Below are 15,793 nucleotides of genomic sequence, written 5' to 3'. Positions count from 1 at the left end.
CCCTATTATTAAATTTCCTGTTTATAATTTTGTGGAGCTTCAGAAATATTGACAAGAACACATTTAAATGTGAACGTATGCAGAATGCATAGAATGAATTTCAATTTATAATGCAATTGCATATTAATCAATATTAGCAAATTATACATAACCTATATATTAAAGAATAATTTGTAAGTTACATGATTTAATGTATTTAATCTTTTTTGTTATGGTCTTTTCTTATCTTAAATAGACTATATTTTTATTCTTCTAGTTCCACCATTTACTTACCATATGGACTACATTCTGGGCCACACCTGGATTCTTCAATAAGTTTTCTGTCATATTTAAAGGACCAGGATGGGGTCCAGGTAAACCAAGACTTGGACTGATTGAAGAAATTCCAGAGGTAAATAAAGTTCATGAATTCGATGATGGCAAAGATTAATTTCATATTGTCAGGTCTACAGCCGGCCTGTAATACATGCTGACTTCATGCAAATCTGAAAAAAGATGTTCCCTTAGGCAGATACAGCCCTGTAATGTGTAAATTAATAAGTGGACACCACCTAGGGGCCATTAAGAGGGGTGCCTTCTGCCAGACTGACACTGCCTCTTACTAGGGAGCATGGTTTGGGGCAGAGCAGCAGAGGCTGGTTTTCTTGGCTCAAACCCACAGCCAAGAGCCTTTGTGTAGTGCAGAAACCACACAGACACTTATGGATCCGTCACAGAGAGGCTTAGAGAAGATTCAGTCGAGCCTTCATTTTGTCCATGAAAAACTGAGGTCTCCAGAATAAAAGGTCTAAAGTCATACCGAAATGATGTGGTTATTAGATTAGATTACAACTTTATTCATTTCATAGTGGTGTAGTAGCATTAAATACAGAAATCCCATGAAAAACTAAAAATAAACAAGGTAGAGGTTTAAAACACTGAAAATCAAATGAAAAATACAGTTTCAATATGGAATTTCTCTTATGAAATGGAGGAAAAGGAATTTCTTTCCAATCATTTAGGATATGTATTGAGATTGCTTATCAAAATAACTGTCATTGATAGTAATATAGAAACAATAAGCTACTGTTGATTTGAAAGATAATTATGAGTATAAAAATTAGCCAGTATTCAAGAAAATGAAATATGTTTTATTTGAATATTGTTATTTTTCAAAAATCCTGATCTGAATAAGGATATTTTCTCATCCACTTATGAAAGCTGCTGTGTTGGAATTTCCAGACACTTGGTTATGTTCACAGTTAGTTATATAACAATGATCTGACTTGATAAAAGTGAAAATAATTTGCTTATTTCAGCTCCAGAAAGTCTAGTCAGCTACAGTTCATTTATTATTTTCCTTTTTTGCAATAGATAATTCAAAGTGAATGTTTTAAAATCATATCGATGCCTAAATCTGCATTATAAGGATAGGATTATATTATTTCTGGGAAACTGTAGTTTGGGAAAGCTGTTTTCAATAAGACAGTATTTGCCTTTGAAGCATGAATATCTACACTATCCCAAATCACCTTCCATTTTCTCTTTTGCTATACTTTGATGTATAATCATGGACATATTTTCATATTTCATATTACATGTTCATTTTGCTTATGTTAATCATCAGTATCAATTCTTACAGTGCTCTATATAAAGCAGAGTAGATCAGAATCATAATGCTTCTGAAATGAAAAACAAGTCTCCTAATTTTTACATTTTTTCTATCCAAAGTAATAAACGTTAGAGTCATTTCGAGGATTAAAAAAGATAGCAAAACCTTTCATTCCTTTTTGCATATCTCCTCTTCACTTAGTGTGAATTTCAATGTGAGAGATAAGGGAACAATATAATGGAAAGGCTTCTTTCTTATCTTCCTAGGTCAAGGGGGAAGAAGTTCCCTTCTCATCAGCAGCATCTCGGCTATTAAAGACATATGCAGTTGTACAGTTTGCTCTGATACTAACATTTTATGAAGAGACCTATACAGATAAAGCTGTAAGTGGTGCTCATTTTAAATAGAGTGTGAAAAAGTTATCTGTCACTTTGAAGATGAAAATAAGCTCTATTATAGCTGTGCTCTATTCTTTTCTGTAATAATCTTTGAATTTTGGCAATGTCTCACATTTAAACAGGTAAACTGATTCTTCTAGAATTAATTTAATTAATGTAAGTTAATTAATTGTATCCAAAGTGTTGTGTATAAGATGTCCATCAAATGGTATATAATTGATCTAAAATATAAGTAGGAAATGATTTGTCACAAATAAATTCTTCAACAATAAAAAGAAGTATTTCAGAAGCTAGAATTAAATGTGTTGGGGAAAGCAGACTTTATAGCAATTTCAACATGCTTATCTTCAATTAAAGAATACCCTGATAACTTGAGTTTAGGGGGTTTGCAATGTACAGTTAACTTCATTTATTTTGTCCTTTCTAAATATTTGAAATATTCCTGAAGCACAAGAGCACTGGACCAGGGTTTAGAATCTGGATTCTGATTCAGGCATTACCACCTGGGGAATCATTTTTTGGCAACATGAGAATACCCTCACTGCCTATATTTTGGAGAAAACAAAAATAGCATAATGTATGTAAAAATGCACTGTAAACCATAAAAAGATTAAAAACAGAGGTATTTTTAAATATTTGCTTTGTTTCACAGATTTATTCATATTATATTCTTCCAAAAAGGATTTACAATAGTTCAAAGAGGTACATAAATTATAGTAAAGTAACTAACTTGGAAGTAGGTGAAATTGAAAATAGGGTGACAGAAGAATGAAAAATCAGTATCTCACTTTGTTACCAAGGTATTATGTACCTCATGAAAGAACCTCACTGAGTCAGGGATGTTGAGGCCTCACATAGCAGCACTGTATGAGTAATGTTTACGCTCTAAAGAAACAGGGAAAGCGGACTTCCATTTCTAGCAAAATGGTGGGTTAAATACACCTACTTCTTTTTAAGGCATATCAAACACCTAAAATTGCTGGACAAAATGTAATTTTTAAGAAAAACCTTTAAATACACTGCATAGATGAGTAGGCAAAAAATTGAGGTACTCCTTAGAGGCTAAAAATGTTGAGAAAATGCAAATCCAATGAGGTGCTCTTCCTGACAGCTCTCCCAGGCACTGAAAAATCTCTGTTGATCAAGACCTTAAGGGACTCGAAACAAAGCTGAGAGCCTACGTGGGTGGAAAGTCAGTTAAAAAACTTCAAGTAAAACAACTGAAAGCAAAAGAAATACTCTCAGCAAGGGGAGGGGGAGGAGGATGAGAAAAAGAAACGTAAAAAGGAAACTTACCCATACTGGACTTGGCTTTGAGGAGGCAGAAAAAAGCCTTCCCTGAGAATTTTTGACTACAAACCACCTCTCACTCAGATATGGATCCAGGATTTACACTAACCATTGATTTATAAACCTAAACTAAGTGTGTAGTCTCAGATTAGGACTCATGTTTAAAAGACCCATGCAAATCATGCTTAGAGCAATCCCCTCAAACTCAGGTCTCAGCATAGTCCCCCCAGGTAATGTCTCAGTGATGATGAACTGAGAGATAAAAAGCACAGAAACACACTAGGAGAAAGCCACTATGACAAAGCATTAACAGAAACAACAAGCGACAGAATTATACCCTCAAAAAAAAACAGATTTTGAAAATAAAATCAATTAAAAGATAAATTAAGTAAATTTAATATATTTGAAAAAGCAAAAGTTGAAATTAAAAAGAAATTAGAAATTATGGAAAATCAAGAAACAATGATGAAACACATTTAGAAATAATCAAATTAGACTTCTAGAACTCAAAAATATAATGGACATAAGGAAGTCAATGACTTCGTTGGCAGTTTAAAGGCAACTAAAGCGAGAATTAGTACATTAAAAGAGCAAAAAAAGTATCCATTATACAGTGTGAACAGACAATGATATTAAAAAATATAACAGAAGTTATCTTTAGACATAAAAAACAGTGTGAAAAAGTCTAAGATAATACAAGAATCTAGAAAAAATGCAGATGAATACAAATAGGATTAGTAGGCAGTGAATTCAAAAAAGATAAATTACCTTTTTCAAAGATTAAGTAAGCGCTATTGAAAGATGTCAGTCTGTCCATGAAAGCTCCGTAATAGAAGTTAATAAATGATATACACAGAAAAATTAGTCTAAGTTTTTTAAAATAATTTTAATATATAAAGCCTATGGAATTATATTTAATAATTAGATACCATTGTAAAAATCACAGTATATTCTATTGGAACAATTCTAAGTATTCCATATGACTCGCACAGTGAGTTCTATAAATAAGTCTACTCAAAATAGGTCACTGAGTGTATTAAGAAGGACTCTTTGGTTGTATATGACAGAAATTCAACTTAGAGTGAATTTATTAACTCATATAACTGAAGAGTCTGGGGTTTTTCTTCTTTAGGCAGTGCTGGATCCAGTGAGTCAAGTAACTTCATCAGGAATCTTCTCATTCTTTTCTGCAGTTATGCATTTCTCAAAGCAGATTCTCCTACAGGCTCTCAACCTTCATGGTAGCAAGATGGTTACCAGCAGCTCTAGCTTTAAATACTTCCACACAAGGAACTCCAGAAGTGAAAGTTCTGGAGTTGGAGAACTTGGAGTTGGAGTCTGATGTTATGGGTGGGTTCATCTGGGTATCACTGAACCCATCAAAGTGATCAAGCCTGGATCACAGACCATTTAATCTGTCAGTGCGAGGACAGGGCCAGTGATAGGAAGGCTTGAAAGACATATTGAGATGATAGTTTCTGGAAAAAAGGAAATAGACTCAAGTAGGCAAAAATAACAAATGTTATATCTATATGAATCCTTCTCACTCCTAAATACTATGTGATTTGAACTTCTTTTCAAAGAATATTCTTTGAACACTCATAAATGTTTAGTAACATAATAAACCTTCCTGTAGGATATCATTTTAAAGTATCTATGATATGAGTGTCCATTAGATATCTTCTGTTCTAAGAAACAGATTATCCAATTAAATGTGGCTTAAGTATAACTGAAAATTCAGAGGTGAGTATTTCCAGGATTGATTAGTTCAGCAATTCAAACATGTGGAGTTTCCAAAAAGGCTTCTCTACAGTTCTCTGGGCTTTCATCATCATAATTACAGCAACTCAAGGCATCATGTCCTGACACTGTGACCAAAGGCAGCAAGTTCAGTTCTCCTAGAGCATCTTGTAAATTTCACTTAAGAAGGAGGGGAAAAAAGTCCCAGAGTATTTCTCAGCAAATGTCCTTTCATGTCTCATTGCTCAGGACTGATTCACATGCCCACACTGAAAGAATAACTAACACTAGTTCATGAATTAACCATGAATGAATTATACCAAGCATAATTCATGCCCTGGGGATAAAGGGTTCACTTTGCCTCTGAGTACATCCCTTTCTTATACCTGGACAAAATCAGCATAGTATTAGTATAGAAGATATAGGGGATATTTTCTGGTTGGGCAAATAGCAGTGTATGTCACAGTGTGTCCTACTAAATAAAATAGGTTTACAAGATGTCTGCAGAGACTATTGGATAATATATTGAAGAAAGCCATTTCAATTTTAAACATTATTTAAAGTCTTTAACGATTGGTATTGTCCATATGTATTTGTGTTTTTAGCATTTAAAATTAATAACCCCAAATTGCTACACATAGTGACTCCAATTTTGGACACTAGACAAGTTCACATGTTCTCTCTGCGCAAGTACAATGTTTTTTTTTTAAACTACAGAAAAACTCATTCCTGATCATAGGAGAAAACAATGATTTAAATTCTGGTTTCCATTTTGTGGACTGAAAAAAAGAAATAGGATATGATGTGACCAGAAATGCTTTGAAAACATCATGGAAGAATATATAATGGCTTATTATTTGCTGGTTCATACATGTACTACAACTAATGTCACCAATTCCAAATTGTAGCAGGTTCATTTGTCTTTAGCTTCAAAAGAGACAAAGTTTGAACCCAAGAATTTCTTTCAGGAGCAAATCTTTCTTAAAAGCAGCATGGATTACATCACTCTTAGCAGTGCACAAGTAGATGTCAAACTACCATAATGGTTAGACTTATTAATTGCTTAACCTAAGGTCTCATAATCATGTCTTCAAGTATTACATAATTAACCCATCACTGATTACTTTGTTAAACTACTTTGTTATTTTAATTTGTTCACCTAAGTTATGATTAAAATATGCCTGCGTTAATAGAGTTTAGATAATTGAATAACGCCAGAAGAAAAGCTATATCATCTACATCTAAATATCTAACTCTTGATATACTGATCAATACTGAGTACAGTTTGCATTATTGAATTTTTTTTAGTTGTACTAAATACAGTCTCAAAGTAAATTAACCTAATTCATAGAAATAAAAATGAAAACTTACCCATTTTGATTTTGAAGTAGAGGCCTTTATATTAAGCTCACCAAGAGAATTTGAAGGTCTAGGCATGTGTGAGTGCTTCTTGGGTTAAAATGTAGCCAGACAGGGTGTATGTTAAAATATGTAACTCATAGCATGGTTTTCACAAGATTTTTCCACTGTCGTAAAAAAACTATATGAGAAACTCATGTAGGTATGTCGACAAAGAGAAATATCAAGTGATGAAATCCTTTTCAAATTAAAATTAGAGTTGGAGACAGCTTCATCCCTGACACAAATTAATTTTGAAAAGTGCATTTGCTTGTTTCCCACACATGTTTTTCTTTGCTAAAAACATGCTGTACAAATAGGAAAAAAGGTTGCTTATTTGCAAAATTCTATAGTTTCTTTCTAGTCTCAGGGATGTTTAAAAGCATCTGAAGACATTAAAATCCAACAGCAATATTTTTTTTCCAGATTCACTGTAGCCAATAATCACATAGAAAAGTTGTGGCTGACGTGTAATTGCGGACCCTGCTGTAGTCCCACAGCCTTTTCCGTTTATGCGTTTACCAGAGTAGATAAATACTTACTTGTTTAATGTGTGCAAGTTCTGTATAAATAACTTTGGGAGTCAAAATAGCAATTTGATGGCCACCAAAAAGGTGGAAAAGGCACACTTCTTTCTTACTGAAACTTGCAATGTATACATTTAAATATATAGTGTTTAGTTATATGACCCACAGTATTTTATGTTGATTTTAGTTTAGTAATGCTTGGGAAATCAATTCCTCAGTTGCCAGGGTCCACCTCATGGGGTGATATCATGAATACGGGTTTGAAATGGAAATATGGACGCACTAGCATGTTTCCAAAGTAAAACTGTAAAGGCAATGCTATCCTTTTCAATAATAGACACACTCAAAACAGTTTGAATATTTAACAGGGTCTTATAATAGAATATATAATAAAGTTACTGTAGATATGTCTAACCCAGATTATTTGGTGATATATTTCAATATGAGGCATCTGAGAATATCCAATATAAATTTGGAAACAGGTTTTTATAGTCTTAAATTCCCCTGGTTGCTGTACCCTGTAAAACATTATGGGCACTAAAATTTTGTAACCAATGCTTTCATATTGACATGTTTTAATAGACCCTTAGAAAAATCAATATATTTAGTGGTACTCTCATAACAGAGAGTGTCGCTTGCACAATTTAGATCTAACTTAGGTCCTACGTGAAACCTCTCAAGTCAGTATTCAGCACATACTGTTTTCTTCCAGTGCAGCCCACTGGGATTTAATTTAATTTCCTAAAGTTCTTAGGTGGTAACTGAAGTAATATGAAAAAAGAAATGTGAGCTAAATTGAGCATCAATTATAATTTAAATCCATGAAATGAATGTAATAAATGTGTATTAGTAAAGGAAGGATATTTACCAAAGCTACCTGTCTAATAAGCATAGACTTTGGGAACTTAGAAAAGTGATCACTGTGAATTCCTGTGAAAAATCTATTTTTGTCCACTATATTGAAATATAATAAAGTGGGAAATTGAACATTTAAAAATGCCATTTGCATCAAATAATGAAATATTAACTGTGAAGTTAAATATATCTTCATACTATTAGTACTGTCTCAAAATTTGTTTAGCATCAGGCAGCTCTTTTAAAAGCTATCATATAATAAATACAACCAACCATGAACTGCTTATAATTTGAATTAAGATCTCATTTTGACTTATTAAAAATATGTAAAAATTAGATACTTTAATTCAGCTTTGGAAACTCAAAATCTCAATGCACAGTTTTTTTTTTTTATATCCTTATTGGAGTATAATTGCTTTGCAATGTTGTGTTTCTGTTGTACAACAAAGTGAATCAGCTATAAGTATACATATATCCCCACATCCCCTCCCTCTGGAGCCTCCCTCCCACCCTTCTATCCCACTCCTCTAGGTCATCACAAAGCACTGAGCTGATCTCACTGTGCTATGCAGCAGCTTCCCACTAGCCATCCATTTTACATTTGGTAGTGTATATATGTCAATGCTACTCTCTCACTTCGTCCCAGCTTCCCCTTACCCCTGTGTCCTCAAGTCCATTCTCTACATCTGCATCTTTATTCTTCCCCTGCCACTAGGTTCATCAGTACCAAATTTTTAGATTCCATATATGTGCATTAGCATACAGTATTTGTTTTTCTCTTTCTGACTTATTTCACTCTGTATGACAGACTCTAGGTCCATCCACCTCATTACAAATAACTCAATTTAATTCCTTTATATGGCTGAGTAATATTCCATTGTATATATGTCAATGCACAGATTTCTCTACCCAATGCCCAGTGAATCATGAGGCTGTCCAGTCTGGCTGATGGGAACTTGTACTCTAGCTGGCCCTGTTGTGAGCTCTGGGCATTGCAAGCTCTAGTCCTTTTCTAACCTTTGATAGTCTCCTCACATGTATGAGCTGATATACGAGACTTGATGGGCACCCGCTGCAGATGAATAGAGTTCTGTCTATGCAGCTCTCTCCTCTTTGGTACTCTTTTCCAAATAATAGCCTCCCTGACTTCTCCCAAATCCCAGCTCCATCTCCTCAAATCAGGGAGTCCACCAGGCCCCTCTGAGTTCCCTCTGTGTGGCAGCATAGAAACTCTCTCAAGGTAGTAACCTGGAGCAATAGTGAGGGGTCATGTCATTTGTATCCCGTTTCCCTGGGATCACTGACCTTTGTTGCCTGGTGTCCAGGGTCTTGAAAACAATTGTTTCAGATATGTTGTTTTGCTTTGTTTTGTTTTGTTTTCAAGTGGGAGGGAAAATCAATCCTTGTTTCTCTATTTAGTTGGGTGCACATTCATTATTAACAGAATGGAATCATAGATTGAAATATGACTACAACATAACTATTCTTCAAGTTATGTTACTTAAAGTTTTTAAAATAAAATTTTTTGCTTTTATTTCTTACACATTTTTGTAGAAACTCACTATTCCATACCAATTCAGTGCTTCTGAACTATATATTTGTTATACATTTTAGGCAATATATTTTCACCTTTGATATATTTATTTAGTTTGCTTCTTGTTTGAAATTATAGAAAATGTTCATTCTAATTATATTTCCTTATGTATGCTTCAACAGTAACCAAACATTCTGAAAATATTGGAAAAAAATATAGTCAATACTGTTATACATTTTTTAAAAAACAGGATCTTATTTCAATATAGATTCTTGAGATCCATATAGAATTACAAATTGCTTTATATCACCTTGAGCTCTGTTCCTGTGTCTATGTTGTAATACTGGGAAGCATCTTCAAGCCTTAGGTTTCAGCACAAGGTATCTAAAAGGAGCCATCAGAGTCACAGGGACGATGAGGTAGCAGAGCAAGTGTGCCCCAAACCAGATTTTCTGCCTTCACATCAGAGGTTACAGACACTTAAGTATTAGGAAAATTTTGACCTTATTTTACAGATGTTTGGGAAGGTGAACATTTTGAGTCAAAATAATGACTTTAGTAGATCTTTTCTGAAAATCCTAAAAATGCACAACCCTGATACAGTAAAATCAAGACATTTTCATTGCTAAATCCTTATAATAAAACTATGGAAAATATTATCAAATTACCTCTGACAATACACAAAGTTCTTTAAAAAAGAATGCATACAGACACTTACTATTATTTTAGGACATAGTGTATGGGTCTGATATTTCCCTTTGTGAGATTTGTCGGGTGGGAAAACATGAAAGGTAATTATGTTGATCACCAGAATTTTTCTGTGGAATAGTAAGAGGGTGATATCCCCATTGGAGAAGAAAAAGGCTTTCTTCTTTATATACCTGTGGGCAAAGGGAGGACTTCTCACACCTTCATTAATTGTTTAAGCAACATTGCATCAAACATGTAATTGTAATTTTTGAGTTCCTATGTAGTTAACGTTGCCTCATGAGTATTTTTTCTCATCTACTTAAAGTTGCAGGGATGTTTGCTTTTTTCAAGCATAAAAATTTGGACAGCAATTCCCGCACTGAGAAACCTATGGAAATAAGAGCTACCAAACTGCTTGGGATTTGAAAGATAATTTTAAAGGAGGCAAATTAATTCCTTGCTTCATAAGCTTTTTATAGTTATGGACCTTCTCATTTTTTGTGATAAAGACTTATAATATATTCAAAGCCTAATTTAGAATAATTCCATTTTAGCACTTTAGGACAGCAATATCTTACATGAAAGATATACTAGCAGTGAATGGTGTAAAATGGTAGTAAACCCAATGAAAAATGAAATTGTACTGTTATAAAAAATTAACAAGCTTCATGTCATTTCACATCTTGTTTAAAAGACAGGAGGCTAAGTATTTACAGGGGTCAAAGTCTATAAAGTCTATTCTGTTTTTCCCTCGTTTTTTTTTTTTTTTTTTTTTTTTTTTGTGGTACGCGGGCCTCTCACGGCCTCTCCCGCTGCGGAGCACAGGCTCAGCGGCCATGGCTCACGGGCCCAGCTGCTCCGCGGCATGTGGGATCTTCCCGGACCAGGGCACGAACCCGTGTCCCCTGCATCGGCAGGCGTACTCTCAACCACTGCACCACCAGGGAAGCCCTATTTTTCCCTCCATTTTGCTCTAGTGTAGCTGGACTATGGTCCTACCAGCACGGATTAAAGTAGTGTGATTTCTAGGCAGGGATTTTGTCTTTCTTGCTCACTCTCTTAAACTCCTATTTACCACAGCTCTAGCAAATGCTCAATACATATTCATGGAATGAATGTGCAGAAGTCAGAGAAGATCAACTGATTAGCCTATCAAAGGATGTAATATGGAAAAACTTAAGAGTTTCATAGGAAAATGGACTCTAAAGGAAGCATGTGTTCAATATTGGATTTCTTCTTCTGGTAATCTTAGTTTCCTTTAAACTCAAACAGTTTTAGGACAGTTTTGTTCTTTAAGAAATTAAACATAGAAATATTAAAGTATTTAATGTTTTAAATATTTAACACAAGCATTTAGTATATTAAATTATTAAATTTTAATTTTAAGGACTAGAATACTGATATTAAATTAAATATTAATGTTGTGATATTAAATTATTTATTAAGCCAATTAGAATTATATTAAAGGTATGAATAATAAACACAAATGTAAAATAATTCAATAATTCAGTCAGTCATTCAAAAACCATATTAGCTACTATGTGCTGGGCAGTGTCCTAGGTACTTGGGATATAATAGTGAATAAAAAGATAAAACCTCTCTTAGGGAGTGAGAGAAGACAGACAACACAGCTAGAGAATGAACAAACAAGCAAATGTATAAGTGTATGGGCGTGATAAGTTGTATGGAGGAAAATACAACAGAATAAGGTTATAGAGCATTGTGGAGAAGTACTATTTTATACAGGATGAACAAGGGCATGCAGTAGTTACCTGAATGGAATGAAGGAATAAACCATAAGGGTCACTGTGGGAAGTCATTTCAAGCCTAAGAGACAGATGAAACAGATTTGAATGGGAAGGATGTTTGTCATATTCAAGGAAGAGCAAAATTTCTGACGTCACATAAGAATGAAAGACAGAAATGATTCAGGAATTATATGATAATAGTGGGTATGTTGTGTAGAGGCCAGAGTAAGGACTCTGAGCTTTATTCTTACTGAGATTTCAAGTTCCTGGGGGATTTAGAACATAAGAATGATATAATATGACTTAGTTTAAAACTAATGACTTAGTGTTAAAGAGATAGCTCTGGCTACATACCAGGGGAGGGAAGCCAGGATAGGTGGACACACAATTTAGAATCAGAGAGACCAGTTAGGAGGGTATTTTAATATAGTAGAGATAATGTTGGGGGTGAAACATGGTATTTTTTGTGTGTGCTGTTTGTAGCAAATATCTTTATTCTGGATGTATTTCAAATATAGTGCTGATGTATTAGAAGTAGACAGTGAGAGAAAGAGTCAAGGATGAGTTATGGGTTTTGGGCTTGAGCAAATGAAAAACTGTGGGTACCATCCCTAAAACGAAGAGAAGTGGGGAGCGTGTGGTGTGGAGAAGGAAATCAAATACAGGGTTTTAGGCAGGCTAAGTTTCAGATGTGTAATAGCCAAGTAGAAGCTTCACTAGGCAGCCAGATAGCTGTATTAAGTTGGTTTTCACTCAGACACCATTAGCCAGGAAGCAATTTGTGGAGAGAGGAGTTCTTTATTCTTTTCTGTCCAGGTATCATAAATTCCCTAACCAAAACAAAAAATATATTTTGTCCTGTCTCTGAATTTCCTATGATATTTGAAAGAGCTAATAAACCTTTTATTTGTGCTTCCTTAACTTATTGTAATTAATTAAGATTAGCCTAAGAGCCATTTAGAAAATTAGTATAGCCTGAATATAATAACAATGATAATCATCATATCACGGATTGACTTCTTACTTTATGCCAAGCACTCTTCTAAGTACTTTATTATAGTATTTGCCAAACTCATATTTTATTTCAGATGTACTGAACACATAAGAGAGGCTTAGAAATGCTGAACAATTTGACTGGTTACATGGCTAATAGGTTCAAATAATTTCAAGCGCTGCATTCTTATAGAGCATTTAAAATCATGCTATAGGTTTGGGGCACAAATCATTTCTCCCTTCCATATTAATTTTTCCCTAAAAGATCAAAAAGAAGCAATAATGGTGTAAGAAGCATTTTTCTTTAGAGACAAAATAGTTCCCCTAAGCAAACATTAATCTACTCAAGCACACCTAGTTACCTCTACCACCAAGAAAATATTTTTCTGGTGTGTTTTTTGTTTTGTTTTGTTTTTGTTTTTGTTTTTCTGCTTTACTGTCCCAAAGCAGCCACCATGGAATTCCACATACCCAAATAGTACTCTCCTGCTCTCCATTCAAACGTTCTGGAGTTCACTGAACTCCTTATCCTATATCTGATGTCCAGCACTGTCTCCATATTCCTAAACATTCTGACACTCTTTATTCAGTTTTTTGACCACTCAACAATACTCTTCTACTAAACTATTGTCCTGGAGGGTTAAAGCCCCTTGGCAATTCTGGGTGCCATTGTAGGCATTTAGAAAGTAACTAGGGAGGTGTAAAAAGTTGGCCATTAGAGACAGCGCTGATTTAGAAGATGATACGGAACTGAGATATTGGATGTGAGCAGCAATTGCAATTGGTAACATTTGTTTATAACTTTGGACAGATGCTACTTAGTTGTAGGTGTGTATATTAGTTAGTAATGACTTGAAATTACCTCTAGTTATTTCAGGAAAAAGAAAAAAGAGAGAGCGTTCAATCACTGTTTTAGCCAACGTAAAACAACCTTCGGTGTTCTCATAAAGGTGAAACATAAATACCATCAGTGAGTAGGGAAATCGTCCATTGGCTGTGCATCTAACTCCTTGCTTTTACTGATCCACTCTCAATCTGAAGTGATAACCATCTGGCCCTAACGTGAGCTATGTAACTTCAGTATAGGTCTCTGCTTCTGCCCTCTTTAAGTTTGTTGCTCATATGTGTTCTACCATTGTCACACTTAAGGGTCAGGTAGGTCTGTTTTGAATTTCAGAGGCATCATTTATTTCTGTGTGATGTTGGAAAAGTTACTTCATCTTTTGATTCCAGCTTTGTTTTTTCACATGTAAAGCATATATGATGATACCTACTCTGCAAGTTTGTTAGGAATATGAAAAGAATTAGCATGTGTGAAACACATAGCATGGAAGCTATAAAATAGTAGGTGCTCAATAAATATTATTACATTTTTACTTGTAAACAAAATGCATAATTAATTTATAATTATAACAAAGAAATATGTGGTTTTTGTAACTAATTCAAAAAAGGACCCTTGACATGTACAGAGGAACATACAGATTTCATCAAATAAAAATGTGAGTGGATGTGCATAATTTCTTTCATGTATGTGTTTGCACTCATAACATATTCTCCTTTAAATATTTTCTTTATTAAAGACACTTTTGGGTTTGAAACCACGAAGAATTGGTGATATTAAAAATAACCATTGAAATGTGATATTTATTCATAAAAATGTAAGTGATTTCTCCATATGTGGAGGCGTAAGTGTTTCAAAGAATTACGAAAGCCAAAACTTCAAAGGAGAATTATTAGAAAGAACACTTTAAGCAAAACATCATTAGAATTGTCTAATTCATTCTCTAAGTGTCCAACAAGATAACTAAATGACATTAGGAAAACCAAAATGTTCTCTGCATATTCAACCTTCTTGAAAAATGTCAGTAACAAATGGTATAACATAAAATAAAATTGAGTCTGTTATTGTCAGCTTTAAATTCTGATGCTCCTTTGGATGACTCATCTAAAGATCCGTTGGTCTCTGTGTTTGTTTGACAGGTACTATCACAGGTCACTCTCCTTCTGAGGGCTTGCTTCATTATCCTGACTTTGACCTCCATTGGATTTCTTCTGGATCAAAGGTAAGAAGTGAAATTCTTTCATTTTATGTAACTTTATAATGTGGTTTTAAAAATATATGTGAAATTTTGAAATTCAGCAAGTGTTTGTTATTAAAAAAATAAAGTTGAAACTACAAATTCACACCTTCATTTTAAATGAGACAGAGTAGTGGTTTGTCTGGTTTTAAATCAAAGGTCCATTTTAAATAGCCCTTTAAGTGAAATTTAGGTTTTTCAAGTATATTAAGAAAACTTATAAAATATAGTGATTAAGTCAGCAAAACATAGAGTATAACTCTGAGTATATAATAAAACCTAAAAATTATTTATTTTTCCTTTGCTATTGAACAGTTCACAATATACACCTAAGTGTATATATAGTTGTCTCTCGGTATTGGCAAGAGATTGGTTCCAGGACCTAGCCCCGCCCACCCCCATACCAAAATCTGCAGATGCTCAAGTCCCTTATGTAAAATGGCATAGTAGGGTTTCCCTGGTGGCGCAGTGGTTGAGAGTCCGCCTGCCGATGCAGGGGACACGGGTTCGTGCCCTGGTCCGGGAAGATCCCACGTGCCGTGGAACGGCTGGGCCCGTGAGCCATGGCCGCTGAGCCTGCGCGTCCGGAGCCTGTGCTCCGCAACGGGAGAGGCCACAACAGTGAGAGGCCCGCGTACCGCCAAAAAAACAAAACAAAACAAAACACAAAACAACAAAAAAGAAAAAAAAATGTCATAGTATTTGCACAGAACCTATGCACATGCTCCCATAAATTTAAATCATCTATCTAGATTACTTATAATACTTAATACAATGTATGTGCTATGTAAATAGTTGTAAATACAATATAAATGCTATGTAAATAGTTGCTGGCAGTGGGAAATTCAAGTTTTGCTTTTTGGAACTTTCTGGAATTTTTAAAAAAATATTTTTTCATCTGCAGTTGGTTGAATCTGAGATGCAGAACCCATGAATATGGAGGGCCAACTG

General features: G+C 34.4%; 1 protein-coding gene across 1 annotated transcript in view; it reads left to right on the top strand.

Annotated features, from left to right (window-relative positions):
* Nucleotides 1-15,793, top strand: part of AGMO (alkylglycerol monooxygenase) — a 328,631-nt gene that overhangs the window by 157,261 nt on the left and 155,577 nt on the right. The window contains exons 9-11 of the mRNA XM_030857150.2: nucleotides 257-391; nucleotides 1,858-1,974; nucleotides 14,745-14,827. Of these exons, the coding sequence (XP_030713010.1) occupies nucleotides 257-391; nucleotides 1,858-1,974; nucleotides 14,745-14,827 (335 nt within the window). The remainder of the gene's footprint in view (nucleotides 1-256; nucleotides 392-1,857; nucleotides 1,975-14,744; nucleotides 14,828-15,793) is intronic.

This window comes from Globicephala melas, chromosome 9 (genome assembly GCF_963455315.2).
Source record: "Globicephala melas chromosome 9, mGloMel1.2, whole genome shotgun sequence".
Taxonomy (NCBI): Eukaryota; Metazoa; Chordata; class Mammalia; order Artiodactyla; family Delphinidae; genus Globicephala; species Globicephala melas.
This window is presented reverse-complemented; position numbering and strand designations above follow the sequence as displayed.